Raw genomic sequence first — 24,284 nt, 5'->3', positions numbered from 1 at the left:
GCACTCATCTCACACGCTAGTAAAGTAATGCTCAAAATTCTCCAAGCCAGGCTTCAACAATATGTGAACCATGAACTTCCAGATATTCAAGCTGGATTTAGAAAAGGCAGAGGAACCAAAAATCAAATTGCCAACATCTGTTGGATCATCAAAAAAGCAAAAGAGTTCCAGAAAAACGTCTACTGCTGCTTTATTGACTGTGTCAAAGCCTTTGACTGTGTGGATCACAATAAACTGTGGAAAATTCTGAAAGAGATGGGAATACCAAACCACCTGACCTGCCTCATGAGAAATCTGTATGCAGGTCAGGAAGCAACAGTTAGAACTGGACATGGAACAACAGACTGGTTTCAGATTAGGAAAGGAATACCCCAAGACTGTATATTGTCACCCTGCTTATTTAACCTACATGCAGAGTACATCATGAGAAATGCTGGGCTGAATGAAGCACAAGCTGGAATCAAGATTGCCAGGAGAAATATCAATAACCTCAGATACGCAGATGACACCACCCTTATGGCAAAAAGTGAAGAGGAACTAAAGAGCCTCTAGAAAGTGAAAGAGGAGAGTGAAAAAGTTGGCTTAAAACTCAACATTCAGGAAATCTGAATGGCATCTGGTCCCATCACTTCATGGCAAATAGATGGGGAAACAATGGAAACAGTGACTTTATTTTTTGGGGCTCCAAAATCGCTGCAGATGGTGACCACAGCCACTTGCTCCTTGGAAGAAAAGTTATGACCAACCTAGATAGCATATTAAAAAGCAGAGCCATTACTTTGCCAACAAAGGTCCATCTAGTTAAGGCTATGGTTTTTCCAGTAGTCATGTATGGATGTGAGTATTGGACTATAAAGCTGAGTGCTGAAGAATTGATGCTTTTGAACTGTTGTGTTAGAGGACTCTTGAGAGTCCCTTGGACTGCAAAGAGATCTAACCAGTCCATTCTAAAGGAAATTAGTCCTGAATATTCATTGCAAGGACTGATGCTGAAGCTGAAACTCCAGTACTTTGGCCATGTGATGCGAAGAACTGACTCATTTGAAGACCCTGATGCTGGGAAAGATTGAGGGCAGGAGGAGAAGGAGATGACAAGATGAGATGGTTGGATGGCATCACCAACTTAATGGCCAAGACCTTGAATATTCTCGGGAAGTTGGTGATGGACAGGGAAGCCTGACATGCTGCCGTCCATGAGGTCTCAAAGAGTTGGATGCAACTGAACTGAACAGCCATAAGTGTGGAATTGCTCTTTGGTTAAAAAAATGAGTAGTGATTCCTGAAAATTTCATATTTTTGCAAGTTTTTGCAGAACTAATGGGATTGAACTGAACTGAGTGTATTTAATTGAATTTAGGCCTTGCTGCAGTCTGTTTTTACTGATAATTTTGGTCCTGATGTGGATAAGGTTAGAGATGAAGTGATAAATACTCAGGTAATGAAGAGATAGGCCAAATAATTATGCTATTAAGTAAAGTTGATGATTGAAACATTTTCATTACATAAAACTACAAATCATGAAGATAATCTTCTTAACTGTTGAGTTAATAGCCATGTAGGGAAGGCTTGCTTGGCAATTTCAACACTTAAAGTGCAAGCAAGTTTTAAACTTTGGTGTGCAGAAGTACACACCAAATGTAAAAGTGCACACCTTTTACATTTACCAGACTGCTGCTTGTTAAGACCTTTTTTCATTATAACACATGGTATATTTTCTGTATTTGAAATGTTTCCTGATACATATTATATAGATTTTTTTTATCATCTTATGAATTTTATTGATAATCCCTGCTAAAGATATGTCTTGAAATGATCGTGAAAGGTTTTGGGATCTATTAGGTTCCAAGCTTGAGTCTCTGCTTCACTATTTATTTTTCTGTGACTCTGGGGAGGTCCTTAATCTCTGAGTTGTTTTCGATATGTATTCAGCAAGGACAGTCGTTTCAATGTACAGTCATCAAATGAGTAATAGATTTCATATCTAGTCTACTAATTTCAGAAACATTGCTGTGGGGTTTTTTGTTGTTGTTGTTGTTTTAAGGAAGGTGGCTGTGTTTGAAATGTTAATTTTTTTTCCCCCTGTAGATAACAGATAAGAGAGTGTCCAGAAGACATGCCATTCTTGAAGTGGTGGGTGGTAAGCTTCGAATCAAACCGGTAAATATGTCATTAATGATTTATTTTAACTTTTTCTCTCTCACCTTTTTCCAGCTCCTGATTGGAGCGGCTTATTCTTAAAGTTATGAAAATAGGGAATTAATGTTAGAGTAAGTGTTTCCCTTATTGCTAGAAGATAACTGGGAGATAAAGATCTAAACTATTTAAGCTCCTTTTTTTCCCATGGGGCAGTGCTACATTTAAGTAGTTAGAATTTTAATGAAAGGTGACTACCAGTTCATGTATGCATTATGATTTTGTTCATGAGTGGATATTACAAAGAAGATTCTATAAGAAAGCACCTACGGTGTAATGGTTAGTTTTTGGGGGATGGGGCAGCAACCAAAGTCACTTAAGTGGTTTAGGCTTGTTTTAATGGATTTCTAGACCTAGAATATTTTCCAAATTGGCTTAAAAAAGATGTTTAGTTGGAGTTGTCCATACTTGGATGAAAAGTATTCAGATATATTCTGAACTTCTATGACTATTTAAAAGAGTATTGATAATGTAAAATACATAAAAGTGATTTTATTAATGGAAAATTTCTTCTTTGAGTTAAACATGATCCATTATAAAGTGGGTCAAATATCTGTATGGGAGTTTAATCAATGCTTAATCAAAGAAGACACCTTTTAGAAAACATTCTTCACCTTACTTGGTCTTTAGTTAGATTGTGCTTATATAAGTAAACAGTTGTTTTTTGAGCACCAAATTGTGGTAGATACAAAATTAGACCTTGTACCTCAAACCATACATAAAAATCAATTCCAGCTAGATTAAATGTGAAAGTCAAAATTATAAAACTATTAGAAAATATAAGAAAAAACCTTTATGACCTTAGAGTAGGGAAATATTTTTAAATAAGATATAAAAAGCAGAAACTGTAAAAGAAAGATTGGAAAGAAAAAGCCAATTACATGAAAATTAAGAACTTTTGCTGATCAAAATATAATGAAAATGAAAAATGCCACAGGGAGAAGAGATTTAAAACACATAAAATTGACAAAGGAGTGATATCCAAAATTTATAGCAAATGCTTTGAATCAATAAGAAAAAGATAATCCAGTAGAAAAATGGGCTGATGACTTGGGTTTCACCTTACAGAAATGAAAATCTGATGGTTAGTAACATGAAAAGCAGGCATACAGTCTTCTTATTAGCTGGGGAAATAAATGAAACCACAATGAGATACCATTGTACACAAAAGAGATTGGCAAAAATGCAAAGACTGACAACTTCAAGTGTTGGTGAGGAGGTAGAACAAGTGCAGTAGTGATGAACTGTGGGTGGGAGCTCAAATGGTGCAGCCACTTTGAAAAATAGCTTGGTGTTATTTCTAAAAGTTAAAGGCTTGTATTCCCTCCAAGCCAGATGTCACACGTACACAGGATATATACAAGAGCCCGAAGAGCAAAATTGTATGATAGCAAAACACCAGAAATTTCCACCAACAGTAAAATCAATAAATATATTGTGATATATTCATTTAATGAAATACAGTACAACAGTGAAGATACTGTGAAAGCTGAGAAAATATAGATTAAAATCTGGAACAAAGAATTGAATGATGAAAGCATGCATTGGAAGAATATATATATAGTATGGCTCCTGCAAAATTAACAATATATTCTGTGGTCAGACATAGGTGGTGAATAGGAACCAGAATGTACAATAGTCAGGGTAGCTATGTCTGAGGGAACTGAGAAGAGAGTGAATAGGGAAAGACAGGGAGCGTCAAAGGAATGGTAATATTCTTCTTAAACTGGGTGGTGGGTCTATACATACTATCTCACATTGGTTACCTCTCTGAAAAATTATTACAGAATATTTATAACATGAACAAAGTTATGAATACTACAGCAGTTATTTCTGTAATGCCAGACTACCAAACATTGGAAGACACAAGAAAAGTTTTTTAAGGAAATCTGCAGTTTTAGTGCTAGAATTTGATTCCTCTTTTAGAAAAATATTTAATTGGGTTTGTGCTTTATTCCCAAAATTATTAAATTCACATTATATTAGTTGAAGGAAAACTGACTCTTGGATTTAGTGATATATGTCTAGTTTCTTTGCTTTATGTAATGCTTGATTTCTTATTTATATTAATATAGTGTCAGTAAAATAACTATCCCCTGGAAATAGATTTATTTATTTAATCGGCCTCTTACTGTTGCTGTACCTTCAAGGGCTGATGTAGAGAAATTTAGAGGAATTCTAATGCAGACTTTGGTAATGAAATTTAAGATCAGTAGTAATGAGTGCGAGATGGACAGATAACTTCTAGTCTTTATCATAATGCTAAATATCACTTATTCTCTGTTCCTAGTCAATTACAAATTATTTGATCTACTAAAGCAGATTATATATGCATATAATAAAATGTTGAGAGAAGTTTTAGTTTAAAATCTTTGTAAAATTGCGTAAGTAAATATAGCAAACATTTTTTTATGATCCCTTCCATAAGCTATATATTTCACAGTTATCTTTATGTAATTAAATATTGTAATGTTATGTTTAAGTAATTAAATATTTTTTTGCTTTCCTTCAAATTAAATAAAATAGTAGCTTTGCCAGTGATACATGAATGCAATTAGGGCAAGAGCTAATTTAGACTTTTTTTTTTTTTTTAATTTAGACTTTTAGATTGGATGAATCTGTCTCTTTTTTCCTCTTCTAATATTTCCCTTTAGAAAAGGCTGTAACACTTAGTAGTTCTAGGAAATAGTGCATGAGGAGATAATATTAACTCATGAGGAGATGATGTTAGCTTTTTTGTGTGTCATTTAATCTACAGTCTGGTATCAGCAGGGAGAAAATGCATTATGAAGGCAAAATGACAATGTTCTCTATAAATGACTGTATCACCAGTGGTTAGTTATATCCTCCGGGTGAATTCATAGCTATCGGTGCTTTTATTTCATTTTAATAAAAACTTACTTCTTGGTTCTTGGATGACTGAAGGAGTAATTCTATAACTTTAAATTGCAAAAGATATTAATTTTTTGCCATTTCATATTGGTTCTCAAAATATATAGCTTTAAGTGATTGTATTTTTTCTATTGCACAGTGAAATTTCTGAGTTGTGATTGTTTTCATCCCATGAAATTATGAGTGTACTTGTAAAATAGCTGTAAGATACTACAGTAGCTTTTCCACAACTCATTTAGTTTAAAAAACAAACAACTTTCTAAATTAAAAAAACAATCACACAATATTGAAGAGCTCTTTTTTTTGTGACACATTAATCTTTCTTTAATATTTAATGATAACTCCAAGAGCAAGCTATAGGAAATTGATTTGTATTTTAGTTCTGTTCTTTCAGGGATAATGCATCCTTTGTATCACTTTGAAGAATACAGCATATTCATTTAAGTTCATACTTATAGTCACATGGATCTGTGAAAAGGCACATACCTCATGTATACCTCTCATACAGGTAGCTTGCATCTGTTATTTACTGTGGGTTTGGGTTTGCCAGTATTTTCCTTGCCCTTTTCTGCTAGCCTCATTGAAGGAATCAGAGCCTTCAATCTTTTTTTGGTCTCAGAGTTTGAATATTAAAAAGAATCTTTAAATACATTTAAGTCTGGTTTGGGGAAGAATTGGAAAGATTTTTAGTTATTGATTATATTTTTAAAATATAAGTCTAATTCAGTCTTTTTTGTTATTAAACACTTTTTAAACAGGCCACACATGCACATAACATACATGCTTTTTTTAAAAAGTCAGTTTAGTGTATATTTAAGATAGTTGTCAATTTCTGCCGTATTTATAAATATATTGATATTAAAGTATTTATAGTGTTCTATTAATTTTTAAAAGTTTCATTTTATGAGTACTTATGTCATTGTTTTCATTCCAAATATTCCACATATATTCTCCATTTTTATTAATATCACTAGATTTTTGTCTACTTTATTACTTATAAAAAACTATCTTTTGGATTTCTTGTATACATGGCTTTTTAGTTGGAGTGTACATAGTTTGACATAGTTTTTTTATTTTAGCTGACTGAGTAATATTTATTTAGATGTAAATTATAGGATCAAACATCAGACCTCTTGCGATGTCACTCTTGTGCTTAGTGGGGGATCTCCTGGTGTGGACACTTTTAGGGAAAGAAGAAGGTAATGATGGACCACACAGCTTGGCCCACTTTCTTTGTGGGTGGATTTGCTAAATGCTTAGCATTTCACCACCTGCGTATTAAGTGCTTTCAGCTGAGGAAAAAATACTCAAGTTGACTTTTGTTTGACTTTGGGTTTTTTATGTCTTTTTAAAGAAATATAATCACTTTCCTTTCTTAAATATTTAACCTTTTCTTCTCTTAGAATTTTATGCTTTTGTATTTAACAGCTTTTGTAAACTTAGGGCTGTATCATTATTTAATATTGTTTACAGATTCATCTGAATCTTTCAAATGCTCATGAATAAGAACATCATCTTATCTTAACCTCTGAGAAGGAAACCTCAGTTAGAGTTCAGGCAGAAACTCTGTATATTCTTGTTTTGACTGTTGTCCTTACTGCTACCCAGCATTCCTCACTGGTGACCATGACATATCAAGAAAGGGGAGGCTTCACTTAAAAGGCTGAGGAATAACAGGGAACATTTCTAAGCTCAGCAACATGCAAAAGCACTCAAAAGCTCTAACCATATACCAGAGTGCCACATTGAGAGAGAAATTAGGGGTGGCTGATAACATAATGAAAGGTTAAGTTTAAATTATAACATAGAAAATATCAAACATTCACGGCTCTTTTTAGGAATATAATGTTGCATAAATTACACTGCATCTCTGTTCTTATGCCATCTTGTTTGTAAAATTTTATATTATTATAGTTTGTAAAATGACTCTGGCCCAGTGAAATAAAGTGTAAGTTGCTCAGTTGTGTCTGACTCTTTGCGACCCCGTGGAATTCTCCAGGCCAGAATACTGGAGTGGGTAGCTGTTCCTTTCTCCAGGGGTATCTTCCCAACCCAGGGATCAAATCCAGGTCTCCCGCATTGCAGGTGGATTCTTTACAAGCTGAGTCACAAGAGAAGCCCAATGAAATAATTACCTACCAAATTTAAGGGCTTTCCCTAGTAGCACAAAGGAGAAGGGAATGGCAACCCACTCCAGTACTCTTGCCTGGAAAATCCCATGGACGGAGGAGCCTGGTAGGCTACAGTCCATGAGGTCGCTAAGAGCCGGGCATGACTCTGCGATTTCACATTCACTTTTCACTTTCATGCATTGGAGAAGGAAATGGCAACCCATTCCAGTATTCTTGGCCTGGAGAATTCCATGGACAGAGGAGCCTGGTGGGCTACAGTCATGGGGTTGCAAAGAGTCAGACACGACTGAGCGACTGACACACATACACCAAATTTATATATCCTCTATTTTTAATTTCTAATTCTATTCTCTCCTCCAAATTTTATTTTACTGCTTTTTTATCTTTTTCAACACAGACAGGAAATAGAAATGTTTTCCCTTGCAGATACACCTGGGAAGGACTTAAGGCTAGATCCTCATGAAATTCAGTTGCTGGAACTAGATAAATTATATTCCTTGCAGCTTTCAGAGGTTTTTTTTCTTTTTTTTTGGAATTGAGCTTATAAGTAGCAGTGCTTATTTTCCTGGTAGCTTTTACTTTAATACTCCCAATTCTGTAGTAGGTCTGCTCTCCACCCTACCTACCCCTCTACTCCCCTACCCCTTACCCCCCACACTAACCACAGGCCTGGATTAAATGTACTGTTTGGATGGTTAAGCTTATAAAATATAATCATTTTCTTTCTCAATTTAGCTAAATACTTTCTGATTCCTGTACCAAAATTCTATGATTCTGTGGTTAATTTAAAAGTATATTATGGTATTTGATCAGATGACGTCATATGAAGTTACAGCTAATGTTCAGTTCAGTTCAGTCACTCAGTCGTGTCCGACTCTTTGCGACCCCATGAACTGCAGCACGCCAGGCCTCCCTGTCCATCACCAACTCCCAGAGTTCACTCAGACTCACGTCCATCGAGTCGGTGATGCCATCCAGCCATCTCATCCTCTGTCATCCCCTTCTCCTCCTGCCCCCAATCCCTCCCAACATCAGAGTCTTTTCCAATGAGTCAACTCTTCACATGAGGTGGCCAAAGTGCTGGAGTTTTCAGCTTTAGCATCATTCCTTCCAAAGAAATCCCAGGGCTGATCTCCTTTAGAATGGCCTGGTTGGATCTCCTTGCAGTCCAAGGGACTCTCAAGAGTCTTCTCCAACACCACAGTTCAAAAGCATCAGTTTTTTAGCACTCAGCTTTCTTCACAGTCCAACTTTCACATCCATACATGACCACTGGAAAAACCATAGCCTTGACTAGACGGACCTTTGTTGGCAAAGTAATGTCTCTGCTTTTGAATATGCTATCTAGGTTGGTCATAACTTTCCTTCCAAGGAGTAAGCATCTTCTAATTTCATGCAATCACCATCTGCAGTGATTCTGGAGCCCCCCAAAATAAAGTCTGACACTGTTTCCACTGTTTCCCCATCTATTTGCCATGAAGTGATGGGACCAGATGCCATGATCTTCGTTTTCTGAATGTTGAGCTTTAAGCCAACTTTTTCACTCTCCTCTTTCACCTTCATCAAGAGGCTTTTTAGTTCCTCTTCACTTCTGCCATAAGGGTGGTGTCATCTGCATATCTGAGATTATTGATCTTTCTCCCGGCAATCTTGATTCCAGCTTGTGCTTCTTCCAGCCCAGCATTTCTCATGATGTACTCTGCATAGAAGTTAAATAAGCAGGGTGACAATATACAGCCTTGACGTACTCCTTTTCCTATTTGGAACCAGTCTGTTGTTCCATGTCCGGTTCTAACTGTTGCTTCCTGACCTGCATATAGGTTTCTCAAGAGGAGGTCAGATGGTCTGGTATTCCCATCTCTTGAAGAATTTTCCACAGTTTATTGTGATCCACACAGTCAGAGGCTTTGGCATAGTCAATAAAGCAGCAGTAGATGTTTTTCTGGAACTCTCTTGCTTTTTCCATGATCCAGCAGATGTTGGCAATTTGATTTCTGGTTCCTCTGCCTTTTCTAAAACCAGCTTGAACATCAGGAAGTTCACGGTTCACATATTGCTGAAGCCTGGCTTGGAGAATTTTGAGCATTACTTTGCTAGCGTGTGAGATGAGTGCAATTGTGTGGTAGTTTGAGCATTCTTTGGCATTGCCTTTCTTTGGGATTGGAATGAAAACTGACCTTTTCCAGTCCTGTGGCCACTGCGGAGTTTTCCAGATTTGCTGGCATATTGAATGTGGCACTTTCACAGCATCATCTTTCAGGATTTGAAATAGCTCCACTGGAATTCCATCACCTCCACCAGCTTTGTTCGTAGTGATGCTTTCTAAGGCCCACTTGACTTCACATAGCAGGATGTCTGGCTCTAAGTGAGTGATCACACCATCGTGATTATCTGGATCATGAAGATCTTTTTTGTACAGTTCTTCTGTGTATTCTTGCCACCTCTTCTTAATATCTTCTGCTTCTGTTGGGTCCCTACCATTTCTGTCCTTTATTGAGCCCATCTTTGCATGAAATGTTCCCTTGGTATCTCTAATTTTCTTGAAGAGATTTCTAGTCTCTACCATTCTGTTGTTTTCCTCTATTTCTTTGCATTGATCGCTGAGGAAAGCTTTCTTATCTCTCCTTGCTATTCTTTGGAACTCTGCATTCAGATGCTTAAATCTTTCTGTTTCTCCTTTGTTTTTCGCTTCTCTTTTTTTCACAGTTATTTGTAAGGCCTCCCCAGACAGCCATTTTGCTTTTTTGCATTTCTTTTCCATGGGGATGGTCTTGATCTCTGTCTCCTGTACAATGTCACGAACCGCCGTCCATAGTTCATCAGGCACTCTAGCAGATCTAGTCCCTTAAATCTTTTTCTCACTTCCACTGCATAATCATAAGGAATTTGATTTAGGTCATACCTGAATGGTCTAGTGGTTTTCCCTACTTTCTTCGATTTCAGTCTGAATTTGGCAATAAGGAGTTCATGATCTGAGCCACAGTCAGCTCCCGGTCTTGTGTTTGCTGACTGTATAGAGCTTCTTGTAATTTTCATGGGATTTTGAAAGCTAGTAAGCTCATGTGCTGAGCTGTTGGCTACCAGGAGCTTTTTAGAGGATGAAAGTGGATTCTGTTTAAAATTTAGTTTACCTAATTGTATAGATTATAATTTCTTAAGATCATACAATATGGTATCTTGTAGAAAATGGAATTAACACATTTTAGGGTGAATCTGTTTAAGTGACTCAACAGGTAGCATTTTTAGTAAGTATTTTGGATTTCCAGCCTCACTTCTTATAGTAAACTATTTGGAACCATTCCTGAGATTATTCATTTAATGACTGACAGTTGAAATACCATTGATTCTTCCTGCTACTACAGACTCCTTAGTCATTTTAATCATAGACTCTAAGAACTGTGGTAGATAATTATCTTCACCCAGGGACCTTAGAGTCTAGTGATGATTTGTCAGATGATTGTAGGTAATCTTTGACTGATAGAAACTGGTTCCAATAGTTCAAGCAGAAAGGTGGTTGGGACAAGACATTACTGAGGCTGTAGTAAACAATAGAGCATTTTTGAGTAGGTCTTAATGATTGGACCAAAGATTGTATGTATAAGGTGAAGATTTTGGTGAATGTGGGAGTTGGGGTTGGAAACCACTGTAGGTTTATGAAGATCCTTCATTTCTATGCTTTTTTATATTGGAGAAGCATCAGAGGCCTTATGTAGAAAAATGTAAAAAGTAACCTGGGAAGCAGTAGGTGATAGAAGACTGGGAGACTTGATATGATGTTAGCACAAGTAAGAAATGCACACAGTGGGTAAGAGTTTGAACTAGGGCCATGACTGCAAATGGTAAGAGAAATGGACCTGGTATACTTCAGAGGAAACGGATCTGGGACTTGACATTTGAGTGGAATGAAAAAAGGTTATAGATGTTCAATAAAAGTTTGTGGATATTTTGCTGTGGCTTAATATAGAAACTAAATCAAAATATCTTATATTTACCCTTTAAATACCCTATTTTTTTTCCATAGAAATAGACATTTTTAAAAAATAACAAATGAAAAATATAATGCAAAGTAATATACCAAAGTTAATAACAGTATTTGCTTCATGTTTATAATAATATTCTAAACTTACTTATATTTTACTTAGTTTGTATTCCATAAATGATTAAGATTTTTTTAAAAAGAAAGTAACTATAATAAAAATTTTAAACTGAATTTCCCAATGGAAAGAAGATTTTTGAAGGGTAAAAAGAAAAAAAAAATACTAATGCATTTTTAAAATTTCAAAATACATTTAAAAAGAAGCCTATTACAAGCTTCCTTAATTTTTCTGTAATTAATTTTTTTTTACAGTAGTAACAGAAGGTTTTACCTTTTGAATTTATACTCAGTTCAAGTCTGTTCAAACTCAAGGTGAATAAGACATATCTTAACACCTACAGATAATTTAAATGGTTGGGGTCAGAAAAGGTTTTGATGTATTAATGAAAATATACTTCTGTCTCAAGATACATTAATGAATTATAAATAGAAAAATTGAGAGCGTTCAGCATATGTCAATCTCAAGGTGATATTTATGTTGCTATGCTGGAGAGAAGGTTGATGTCTCCAGAAAAAAATGTCATTTAAACTGATAAAGTAGACAGATGCGTGGTAGGGGGAATTGCTCTATATAAAATTCTTTAAAAAATAAACCTGAAAATCTGCATTAATGTGGATTCCTTTGTTATATGCTAAAGCTTATTTATTTAAAAGACCCAATGGTATGGATGACAAGAAGGCTATCTGGAAGTGGCTACTTTCAGTTTGATTCTAGTTAGAACTTTTAAGGTGCCTTTCAATAGGTCTTAGTCATGAAGGCAGCTCTTGTTGTCTTTGCTAACATGAGGTAATTAGTGGAAACATAATTCAAAATAATGGCTATTGTAATAGTTTTGACAGTGATATATATTTACTTCTTGCAATTTGAATATGGATGATGATCTTCAGAGGGGAGTTTCATTGAAACAAAATAAGATTCTTCTGTGAGGATATTTTTTTTTATAAAAAGGTATGTTGTTTGCTTGAGAAATTTGGTCAGAATTTTCCTTCCCATAGATTCTCATTTTTTAATTATAGTAATTATTAGGGGAAAATGAACAGAATTGAATTTTCAAGGGATTAGTGAATTTTGGATAAAAATTGGGGGACTCAGTTTCCATACTGATTCCGTACTGATAATTATTTATCAGTTTCTCTTTCCAGTGTCTAGTCATCTCTCAAGCACAGCCTCTTTTAACCAGTTAATTAATAACTTTGCTTTTTTCTTTGATTTCTAGAGAAATCAGAAGTATAATACAACTGTTTTTTTTGTATGGTTAGATTATAATTATATGGTGTCTTGAAGTGCCAAATTTATTAGACTTTTAAGTGTAGATTTATACTTAAAATTGTTTTGACACTAACATTTTGAATCAGTTCATATTTAGTTGTATTTTTATCTTGATTTTGAGTTATAACATCACTGTATTCTGTTTTTTAAATTTGTTAGCTACACAGAAATCCATGTTATTATCAGTCTTCTGAGAAGAGCCAGCTCTTACCATTGAAGACAAATATATGGCGCTGGTTGAATCCTGGAGATCACTTTTCTTTATTAGTTGACAAATACATTTTCTGTGTCTTGTCTACACATTCTGAAATGGAAATGGAGTGTACTTTAAGGTAAGATTGCCTGATGAAGTGTGATTAAAGTAATGATATTTGTAATCTAATTCCTCAGTCATGCACAAAAGCTTCAGTTGAAACCACTCTAGAATTTAAATACAGTGGTGATGTAGGGGTGTGTGTGTGTGAGTGTGCTTCTAGAAAACATATGGTTTTGGAAACTTATGCTTCAGTAGTGATTGCTTCTATATGTTGCATCTTTTACAAACATTGTATTTAGAATGCTTTTTCCATCAAATAATAATCAGGATAATTAATATGAAACTGACTATATTTTCTTAATCTTTTCTTTTTTTAACTTTTAAAATTTTCTTAAGGTATTAACCTCTGGTTTAGATTATATTTGTGTAATTCCTCTTTCGTATAAGAATAATAGAAAATATAAAGTAGGGAAACTGGTGAAATGAGGTATTACAATAAATAGCTGATGTAAAGTTATAATTAATGCAGTGAGTTTTATTGAGGCAGTCATTAGCAGATTATTTGCCTTTGTTTAGCTTTTAAATTATAGAATACTTAAACTGGACCTATAGAAGTAGATGGACAGAATTGTATAGAGTATGTTCTTTGACTGCACTGGTATTAAATTAAAAATCAATAAAAATACAATATCTAGGAAGATGTTTAAGTGTTTTGAAATTAAGTAGCATGTACTAAGTAGCTCATGGGTTCAAAAGACATCTCAAGGGGAATTAGAAAACATTTTGAACAAAATAATACTGAAAGCATAACAGAAACATTTATGACAGTAGGCATTTGAGGAAAATTTATATTAAGTGCTTTTATTAGGAGAGAAGAAAGCTATAAAGTGAATGCTATATGCTTCTACTTTTAGAAGATAGACAATCAGGAGTAAATTAATCCCAAAAAAGAAATAATAAGAAAAATAAGACTAGAAATCAGTGAAATAGAACATAGACAAATAACAAAGAAAATCAACAAAGCCTAAAGTTAGTTCCTTGAAAAGACTAATAAAATTGATAAGACCTTAGTAAGGCTTACTAAGGAAAAAAAAAGCTGAAAACAAATTGAAAACAAATTATCAATACCAGAAACGGAACAGGGGCTATCACTACTGATCCTGCAGACCTTGAAAGAATAATGAAGAAATTATTATTTAAAATTCTATGGGAGTAAAATTGATGGCCTAAATGAATATATAACATTTCTCGAGAAACACAATTTACAAAAACTGACACAGGAAGAAATAGAAAATCTGATGAATCCTATATTCATCAAAGAAATTGAGTTCCTAATTTAAGAATTTCCCACAAGGAACTTCACCAGTGAATTCTTTTAACTTACAAAGAATAAGTGATACCGCTATTATACTTTTTTCTCCAAAATAGAAGAGAGTACACTTCACCACTCATTTTATGAAGCTTTTATAATCTTAATAGCAAAATCAGATAAGAACATTACAAAAGAAGTAAATATAGACCCAAAGTTATTATAAGAAAATATTTACAAGTCAAAACCAGCAATGTGTAAAAAGGATTTTAATGTTCTATGACCAAGTGAAATTTTAAGAACTGCAAGGTGAGTTTATCATATAAAAATCAATCAATGAAATTTACTATAACAGGTTAAAGAACTGTCATTTCAGTAGATGGATAAAAGCAGTTGTGACCAAAATTTAATACATGTTCATGATTAATTTTTAAAAACCTTAGAGAAAACTAGGAAAAGAAGGAAATTTCCATCCTATAAAAATATACTTAATAGTGAGGTATTGGAAAGTTCTCTGCCTACTGTTGGGGGCAAAACAGAAATATCTATTTACTGAAGGTCCTAGCCAATCCAGTAAATCAAGAGAAAGAAACAAAGGGCATCCTATTGAAAAGAAAGAAGCAAAACTGTCTTTATTTGCAGATGATGTTATTGTCATCACTCTAAATTCTTTCTGATAGGTTCCCTATTTCCTCTCTATGTGTTACGTTTTGTAGATTTTTACCTTGCGCCTTCATCTGTAACATATATATATATATATATATTTATTTTTTTTTTTTTGCCTTTTATTTCTTTTTGTTTTTGATGGACGGTATTGTGTTCCTGTCTTCCTAGTTCTTTGGCTTGAGGTTTCCAGCAGTAGAGTTTGCAGGCAGTTGGGTGTGGAGATGTGGACCTCTGGGATACCTCACTCCAGTTAATCTCTCTATACTTTTATAATACATGTTGAAATATTTTAAAATTTGAATAAGAATAAAAAACCTATGTGCTTTGTGTAAGTTATGAGGACCCTGATTTCATTATAAATTTTTTCTTCCAACCAGCTATGAATTTAAGAAAGAGGTTTGAAGAACAAAATAACAGTGCAAAAGCTTGTTGTTTCTTCAAGTTCTCATTTTACTCATGTCAGCATGCTTTTCATGTAGTATTTAGAGTCTGTATAATAAAGCCCATTCATAATTGACTTAGAGCGTAGGGGTATATACACATTAGCTCTAGTGTGTTCATTTTTCACTCTGTATATGTTTCTATGAAATTATTGTACCAAAAGCTGTACTTTTTTCAGAAGTCAAAGTAAGAGAAAGTAAAAAAAAAGTTTTATATTTTAGTTAATTAAATTATGATGTATTTCATATAGAAGGACCAGCATTAATTTTGCATTCCTGTTGCATTCCCAGCAGTGGGTGCTTAGCAGCCATTTTGTTGCTGTTATTGTTCAGTTGCTCAGGTGTGTCCGATTCTTTGTGACCCCATGGACTGCAGCATTCCAGGCCTCTCTGTTCTTCCCTGTCTCCCAGAGTTTGCTTAAACTCACGTCCATTGAGTTGATGATGACATCCAACCATCTCATCTTTTATTGCCACCTTCTCCTCCTTGGTCTCTTGAATAGATGAATGAAATACTCTATAATACTTTCCTCATCTGAATCTCATTGCTGATAAGCAAGTACAACATTAGCTCTCCGGAGTGATTGTTTTCTTTAAAACACTGTTGAAGAAAGGAAAGTAAATCATTTATACCAAATTATTTTTTCTTTCAAATTTTTAAAGTGCTTAATAGTTTCCATTTAAATAGGTACTTTTAATAACTATTTAATTTTGGACAAAATAATGAAATGTTGATGAAAATGCCATTGTAGTATGAAAACATGCATGTTTATAATTTATTTATAATTATTTTAAACTTATAGGTCTAGCTCATTCACCTTAATATATTTTGTATTAAAGACAAAATATATAACTTATATTTAAATATAACAGACTATATTTTTTAAAATAACTTAATTGCCAAAATAGTCTTTATTTTTATTTATGTATTTATTTTCGGCTGCACGGGGTCTTTGTTGCTGTGTGGGCTTTCTCTCGTTCCGGTGAGTGCAGGCTGCTGTTTGTTGTAGTGCATGGTCTTCATGCTGCGGTGGCTTCTCTTGTTGCGGACCACGGGCTCTAGATGAATAGGCTGCAGTAGTTGCAGCACACAAGTACTGGACTTCCAAGCAGTCTTTAAAAAGAAGAAAAGAGTTGGAAGATTCGCACTTCTCAATTTCAAAACCTGCTTCAAAGCTACAGTAATCGAGACAGTGTGATACTTGTGTAGGAAAGACATATGGATCAATGGAATAGAATTGACAGTCCAGAAATAAATCTTTACACTATGGCCAATTAATTTTCAATGAGAGTGCCTAAACAATTAAATGGAGAAAAGAATAACAAATGGTGCTGAGACAAATGCAAAATACTCCTACCTCACACCATATAAAAATAGATCAGAGACCTAACTAAAAGAGCTAAAACTATGAAATCCTTAGGAAAAAACACTTGGATTAGGCAGTGATTTCTTAGATATAACACCAAAAGCACAAGCAAGCAAGAAAGTAGATAAATTGGACTTCATCACAATTAAAAACTTCTGTACTTCTAAGGATGTCATCAAGAATGGAAAAAGATTACCCTCAGAATGAGAGAGAATATTTGCAAGTCATGTATCTGATAAGGGACTTCTATCCAGAATATATAAAGAACTTTTACAATTCAGTAATAAGAGAACCCAATTTCCAAAATCCATACTGGACTTGAGTAGACATTTCTTCAAAGGAGGTACCCAACTGGCCAATAAGCACATGAAAAAAGATGCTCAACATGATATGTAAATGAAAGCCACAATGAGCTCCCATTTCACATTCATTAGGATAAGATAGTAAGTTAAGGATAAGATAAGTAAGACAGATAGTAAGAAGTGCTGGTGAGGTTGTGGAGAGATTGAAACTCATATATTTTGGTAGTGGGGTTGTAAGTCTACTGCCTCTGTGGAACTCATTCTGGCAGTTCCTCAGAATTTTAAATGTAGAGTTACTTGTGACCCAGTAATTCTACTCCTAGGAATATACACAAAAGAACTGAAAACAACTGTATACACAAAAAGTTGTATGATTCTGTCTATATGAAGTGTCAGAACTGAAAACAACTGTGTACACAAAAAGTTGTATGATTCTATATGAAGTGTCAGAAAATGTACATGCCTAGAGATGGAAAGTAGATGGCAGTTGCCAGGGCTGGAGAAGAGAATAAGTGACTGCTAATGCATATGGAATTTCTTTTTCAGACAATGAATACATTCCAAAATTAGATATTGGTGATGATTGTACAACTTTGTGAATATACTGAAAACTACTAAATTTTATATTTTAGAAGCATGAATTTCATGATTATATAAATTATGTCTTGATAGCTATTGCCAAAGAAAAGGAGAATTCATTTATCTTTGTTTTGTATTTAAATTCCAAGTTTTTAATTTTTAACAAATTCTAGTTCACTGTATTATAAATCTGTGATAGTTGATTGCTCGAGGAAGTATTAATATTTGAGGCTAAAAATAGGAAGATGTTCGTATTACAGTGGCAATATTTATATTTAAATAAAAGTGTACTAAAATCATTTGTATTTTGACCTATTTGGAACTAAATGTTAAATAGAATTTTGGGGAGGGGGTTAGGGTTTTTTTTTGTCATATTTATTCTTGGTAAATACTAAAAAATTTCCCTATGGCCATAGGATGTATATTAGTGGATTTATGCCAGAATAGAAAAACTAGAAATGGAATGGATGATGTTGCTCAATTTCTAACAGTGTAAGTTGTGAAAAGCCATAGCATTTCTCTAGAGTGTTTCTTAATATTTTTCAAATAAAATGTTAAGAAAATTTGAGGGAAAAAATTAGAATTTGGAAGCACACCTGTGTGTTGTAAGTAAAATGGATTTGAATGTTTTGTGGGAGTGCAGTTTTATGGGTAGAACAATCATACGTTTTCAACTCCAAATCCCCTATACCTGGTGTAGTATCTAACATACCCTAGGTATTTTTAAAATATTTATTGAATGAACAAAAACTGTAGTGTTACACATAAACTTGGTCTAAGTTTTTATTTTGGCTGATTCCTGCCATGAATTCAAGTCTGCCTTTGAGGGAGGTTATTACTAGGAGATAACACAAAACAAATAAGATAAGCCACTAATTATTCTCTTCTCAGCTAGACAAATTTTAAAAATCTTATATCTTTAACTTTTAAAATTTCCCTTTTACTGAGAAACATTTTACACGTAGTAAAATTTACCCCCTTTAAATGTACAGTTCGATGTAGTTTGACGAATTTATATAGTCACGTAAGAACCACCACAATGAGATATAGAACATTTTAATTTCCCCCCAAAATTCCCTCTTGCCTGTTTGTGGTCATTCCTCTCCCCCCATCCCAGCTTCTGGAGACTACCGATCTGATTTCTGTCCTTTCAGCTTTACGCCTTCAGAATGCCACATAATGGATTCATGTGATACATACTTCTGTGTCTGGCTTCTTTCACTTAGCAAACTGCCTTTGAAATTCCCAGGATGTTGTATAATCAGTACTTTCTTCCTTTTTATTTCTGAGTAGTATTTCCATCTGCATTTTCACATTGTCAAAAGTAAGTTTGTTGATTCCTGTCTATGCATACATAAAGAATAATGATTTAGAACTTTGGATAATCTCACCACACTTTGCAGCAAGTAGGAGGCAGTTAGTTCTTCTAGTATGTTCCACATATGACCTTGGATGCTCCTTTGTTGGACTACAAGTTGGGAGATTTCACAAGTGGCTGTAATGGCCAGGACCCAGTCGCAGCTGTGTGTGAACTTGACCTCAGGGTTTTGTTTTTTCTTCAAGAGCCTAAGTAGTTTAGCTGATGTTCTTACAGTTTGCATTTTCTCTTTGGAAACTTAGAGGTGATCTCAACTTTTGTAGACAACCTGGACTTATTTGCCTATTTACTAAATAAGTAAGTAGCTCTTCATCCTTCATAGAGTTGGCTACTGCCCATTTTATAAATAGCTGTGGTTTCTAGGCCCATCCTTTGGGAAGATTAATGTGATGGTGATGCAGTGGGCAGAACATGAAGAACATATTCTAGTCTATGTATTTTATTTGGGTATACCATAATCTGCTTTTGTCTTCCTAAGTCTGATAAAAGTAGCATGACTCATTAGTTAGATATACTTGGGAGACTCACATAGTGTCATGGTAGGCAATAGAAGTGTCTTCGGTTTAAATGGTTAATAAATGAATTTCAATTGTATTTTATAGAAATAGTCAAATGCTTGATGAAGATGATATATTGAATGAAATACCAAAATCTTCCTCGGCTGATTTGCCTGATAAAACACCCAGTGCCCCACAGCGGGAAAGAAGTACAGAAACAGCAAAGCCCCAGGCCGCTGCAAATAACGTGGTAAGAAATTTAAGATCTCACCCATTTATAACACGTTACTTAAGTTGTATTGAGGAGAGAAAAGACAACTGATATTAGACATATCTTGACAAAATTGCTAGCATTGATCTGCTTTTCCTGTTTTTAAGTAAAGCTCTAGAGAAGGTCACACTAGACCAACACTTCAGCTAATAGAAATGTTGAATTTCTTCCTTTGAGAAATTTAACTAATTCAGTCCACAGCTGCAGATGGGTTTTTTTAATGGTAGCTTTCTTCAAAGTAAATCATTGTGAAGTTTCATTAAGGATGCAGGATTATTTTTAGCACTTAATACGTAGATGCCTTTTAGTCTTTCATAGGTGAAAGTAGAGACTTGAGTAAGCAACAGCCAAATCCTTCCGAGAGGAAAAGAATCCTCCCAGCATGGATGTTAACAGAAAATTCAAGTGATCAGAACCTTTCAGTCATCAGTGGAGGTAGGTTTTGTTTCAAGAAATATTTGACAGAATTTGAAAGTTTTTGAACAAGTGAAGATAAAATTATAGTTATATATGTGTGTAACTTAGCATAACATTTCTTTAGGAAGGAGTCTTCATGAAGTTTAATTTAAATCATAAATTATTATTTTGTGCCATTTATCAAACACCGTTCTACTACTTACTATTATTTTTTAATTTTTTAATCTTTTAGCAGCTTAAAATAATACCCGTTATTAACTCACAATTTTAAAGTCTGGGAAGATTTGACTTAATTGTCTGTTGAGATTTTCACGAGACAAATCCAAGTGTCAAGCTGGGCTCTGACCTGGGCATCATGGGATATCCACTTACAAGGTCATTTCAGTTTTTATGGAGAATTTGCTTCCTTGTAGTTGGAGCCTTTGACTGTGTGGATCACAATAAACTGTGGAAAATTCTGAAAGAGATGGGAATACCAGAGTGCCTGACCTGCCTCTTGAGAAACCTATATGCAGGTCAGGAAGCAACAGTTAGAACAGGACATGGAGCAAGACTGGTTCCAAATAGGAAAAGAAGTATGTCAAGGCTGTATATTGTCACCCTGCTTATTTAACTTCTATGCAGAGTACATCATGAGAAATGCTGGGCTGGAAGAAGCACAAGCTGGAATCAAGATTGCCGGGAGAAAGATCAATAATCTCAGATATGCAGATGATACCACTCTTATGGCAGAAAGTGAAGAGGAACTAAAAAGCCTCTTGATGAAAGTGAAAGTGGAGAGTGAAAAAGTTGGCTTAAAGCTCAACCTTCAGAAAACTAAGATCATGGCATCTGGTCCCATCACTTCATGGGAAATAGATGGGGAAACAGTGGAAACAGTGTCAGACCTTATTTTTTGGGGCTCCAAAATCACTGCAGATGGTGACTGCAGCCATGAAATTAAAAGATGCTTACTCCTTGGAAGGAAAGTTATGACCAACCTAGATAGCATATTCAAAAGCAGAGACATTACTTTGCCAACAAAGGTCCGTCTAGTCAAGGCTATGGTTTTTCATGTATGGATGTGAAAGTTGAACTGTGAAGAAAGCTGAGTGCTAAAAAACTGATGCTTTTGAACTGTGGTGTTGGAGAAGACTCTTGAGAGTCCCTTGGACTGCAAGGAGATCCAACCAGTCCATTCTGAAGGAGATCAGCCCTGGGATTTCTTTGGATGGAATGATGCTAAAGCTGAAACTCCAGTACTTTGGCCACCTCATGCGAAGAGTTGACTAATTGGAAAAGACTCTGATGCTGGGAGGCATTGGGGGCAGGAGGAAGAGGGGATGACAGAGGATGAGATGGTTGGATGGCATCACTGACTCAATGAACGTGAGTCTGAGTGAACTCCGGGAGTTGGCGATGGACAGGGAGGCCTGGCGTGCTGCGATTCATGGGGTCACAAAGAGTCGGACACGACCGAGCGACTGAACTGACTGACTGACTGACTGAGTCGGAGGATTTGTTTTCCTGCTGACTATTGGTCAGGGCTCACTCTCAGCTACTAGAGGGCATTTTTCAGTTCTGAACTTCATCTTCAAGGCTAGCATGGCACAACAGACCTTTCTCCTGCTTTGCATCTAATTTCTCCTTGGTGACCAACTGAGAAATCTCTGCTTATAGAATTTGTTGATTAGATCAGGCCCATGTACATTATCTTCCAGTTAATTAACTCAGGATAAACTGATATGTAAACTTAAAAATAGGTGCAACATTTATTTTGCCATATAACCAAACACAATCATGGGCATGATATTGCATTCACAGTCCTGGGGATTATGACAGGAAATCTTGGGGAGGGTTCATTTTAGAATTCTGCAGACCACACTAATGTCTCTTTACTTGTCCACTCTCCTCATATTAATATATCATAATTTAAGCAATATCTTATTATTTAACTTTTGTCACTGTCCCAAATTATAGTGTCATTAAGTGTGATTAAAAACTGTGTAAATGTCTTAAAATAATGTCTACCATTATTTTATTATTATGGTATAAATTGTAGAAAGGAAATTACTTGATCAGAAACTACAAGTATTAAAGGATCATGACATGTTACTAAAATACTCCCTTTGTACTACAGTGAAAAAAAACCATTTTGAAAAATTGTTTCCTGTCAACTCTAGGTTTCACCCATAACAATATGTGCCATTTATATATGTAAGAAAAATAGTAAAAGTAAATGTAGAGGCAGTAGTACACCCATTAGTGAGGGAATTCACTGGAGCCCAAATGACAGGGATTGAATCCTAGTTCCTCTGCAAATTCTGCTAATTATTATTATTATTTTATTTTAAATTCTGCTGGTTTTTTGATTTATACTAATTTTAGTTCCAGATGTCATTAAATAGATTTTCAAACTAATCCATTAGGGTCATGCCTATGATAAAAGACAAGCACAGTAAAAACATTTCAAATTAAATTAAAAAATTACAAGCACACAATATTATGTGCTGAAAGAGTCAAAGATGATGAGACCAGTGTTCTAGCACAGTTTGTAGTTGTGGCAGATACCACAGTCATCTTCTGGATATTCCCATTGATTAAAGATTATTAAACTTTTTGCTACATTGTATTATTCAGTCAGCATTTCATGTGCAACTTCTCAGTCATCTGAGGTTTAATTTCTGTTGGTTGCCTGTTTTCCTTTATGTGGTCACGTTTTCCTGTTATGCTATTGGATGTTGGATGTTATAAATGATACAGTATAGAGACTTTGATTTTATATCCTTCTGAATAAATATTTTTATTCTAATAGGCAGTTAACTTGTCCTAATAGAAAATAGGAAATTTTCTTCCTGTTTTCTTTCCCCCCACCAAGATTATGAAAATCTTATGCTTTACTTTAAAAAAGGTATTTTCAAAATTTAATATGATTTTTCACCTACACAAATGCAGGGTATAAAATAATGTGTGCTGAAGTCAGTGATGGAAGAGCCAGAGATTCATGTGAGTGAGGATTATTCCCAGCTCATTGCAAGCCTCGATCACAGCTCTGCAGCAGCAGAAGTGGAAGGGGCAGCATATAGGCCATGCCACTCCTTTTAGCTCTGCCTACATTGTCCCAGAAAGGAAAGAAGCATCAGAGCTGATGGAAGTTTCGTTAAGTTTGTCAACCCGTTCCTGCCTTTCCTTCTCAGTTAACAACTCAGGGATCTGTACATAATATTCCTTACTTAAAATGCTAATTTGGATAATAGTAGGATCAGAACGATCTTGTGGCAAGAATAGGTTATATATTATGTGTTGAGGGAGATGTGATTTAATCCAGAGCATTTTCACATTTAAATCTAAGATTTCCTGGTAAGGGTTTTATTTATTCCAGGACAGTGGTTTTGAATTCCCTACTCCCCACATCATTACATGTATATCTTTATCAGTAACATTTCTCATTAAGTGTGGGTCCTCTCCTTTTGCTGGAAGGGAGTGGGAATGGGGGATGGTAGTGGAGAGGGGGCAGATACTTCCTCTCATTAGAACATTTTCTGTAATATAGAAAGAATAACTACTTAACCAAAAATTGACCAGTGTGAATTTCTTCCTTGCAGGCAAGTCCTTTTCTTTCCTAGTTGTTTTGTTCTGTAATTGCTTCTGTAAGGCTGGGCTGGAAGAAGCACAAGCTGGAATCAAGATTGCCAGGAGAAAGATCAGTAACCTTGGATATGCAGATGACACCACCATTATGGCAGAAGTGAAGAGGAACTCAAAAGCCTCTTGATGAAAGTGAAAGTGGAGAGTGAAAAAGTTGGCTTAAAACTCAACATTCAGAAGACGAAGATCATGGCATCTGGTCCCATCACTTCATGGGAAATAGATGGGGAAACAGTGGAAACGGTGTCAGACTTTAATTTTTTGGGCTCCAAATCACTGCAGATGGTGATTGCAGCCATGAAATTAAAAGACGCTTACTCCTTGGAAGAAAAGTTATGACCAACCTAGATAGCATATTCAAAAGCAGAGACATTACTTTGCCAACAAAGGTCCGTCTAGTCAAGGCTATGGTTTTTCCAGTGGTCATGTATGGATGTGAAAGTTGGACTGTGAAGAAAGCTGAGAATTGATGCTTTTGAACTGTGGTGTTGGAGAAGACTCTTGAGAGTCCCTTGGACTGCAAGGAGATCCAACCAGGCCATTCTAAAGGAGATCAGCCCTGGGATTTCTTTGAGGAATGATGCTAAAGCTG

At 35.1% G+C, this 24,284-nt stretch overlaps 1 protein-coding gene across 1 annotated transcript in view; it reads left to right on the top strand.

Moving 5' to 3' along the window:
* Positions 1-24,284, top strand: part of APLF (aprataxin and PNKP like factor) — a 93,441-nt gene that overhangs the window by 13,030 nt on the left and 56,127 nt on the right. The window contains exons 2-5 of the mRNA XM_010845324.1: positions 2,086-2,157; positions 12,743-12,915; positions 19,483-19,627; positions 19,957-20,083. Coding sequence (XP_010843626.1) covers positions 2,086-2,157; positions 12,743-12,915; positions 19,483-19,627; positions 19,957-20,083 — 517 coding nt within the window. The remainder of the gene's footprint in view (positions 1-2,085; positions 2,158-12,742; positions 12,916-19,482; positions 19,628-19,956; positions 20,084-24,284) is intronic.

This window comes from Bison bison, unplaced genomic scaffold (assembly GCF_000754665.1).
Source record: "Bison bison bison isolate TAMUID 2011002044 unplaced genomic scaffold, Bison_UMD1.0 scf7180017864215, whole genome shotgun sequence".
NCBI lineage: Eukaryota > Metazoa > Chordata > Mammalia > Artiodactyla > Bovidae > Bison > Bison bison.
The sequence above is the reverse complement of the archived record's forward strand: the minus strand, read 5'-3'. Positions and strand labels throughout refer to the sequence as shown.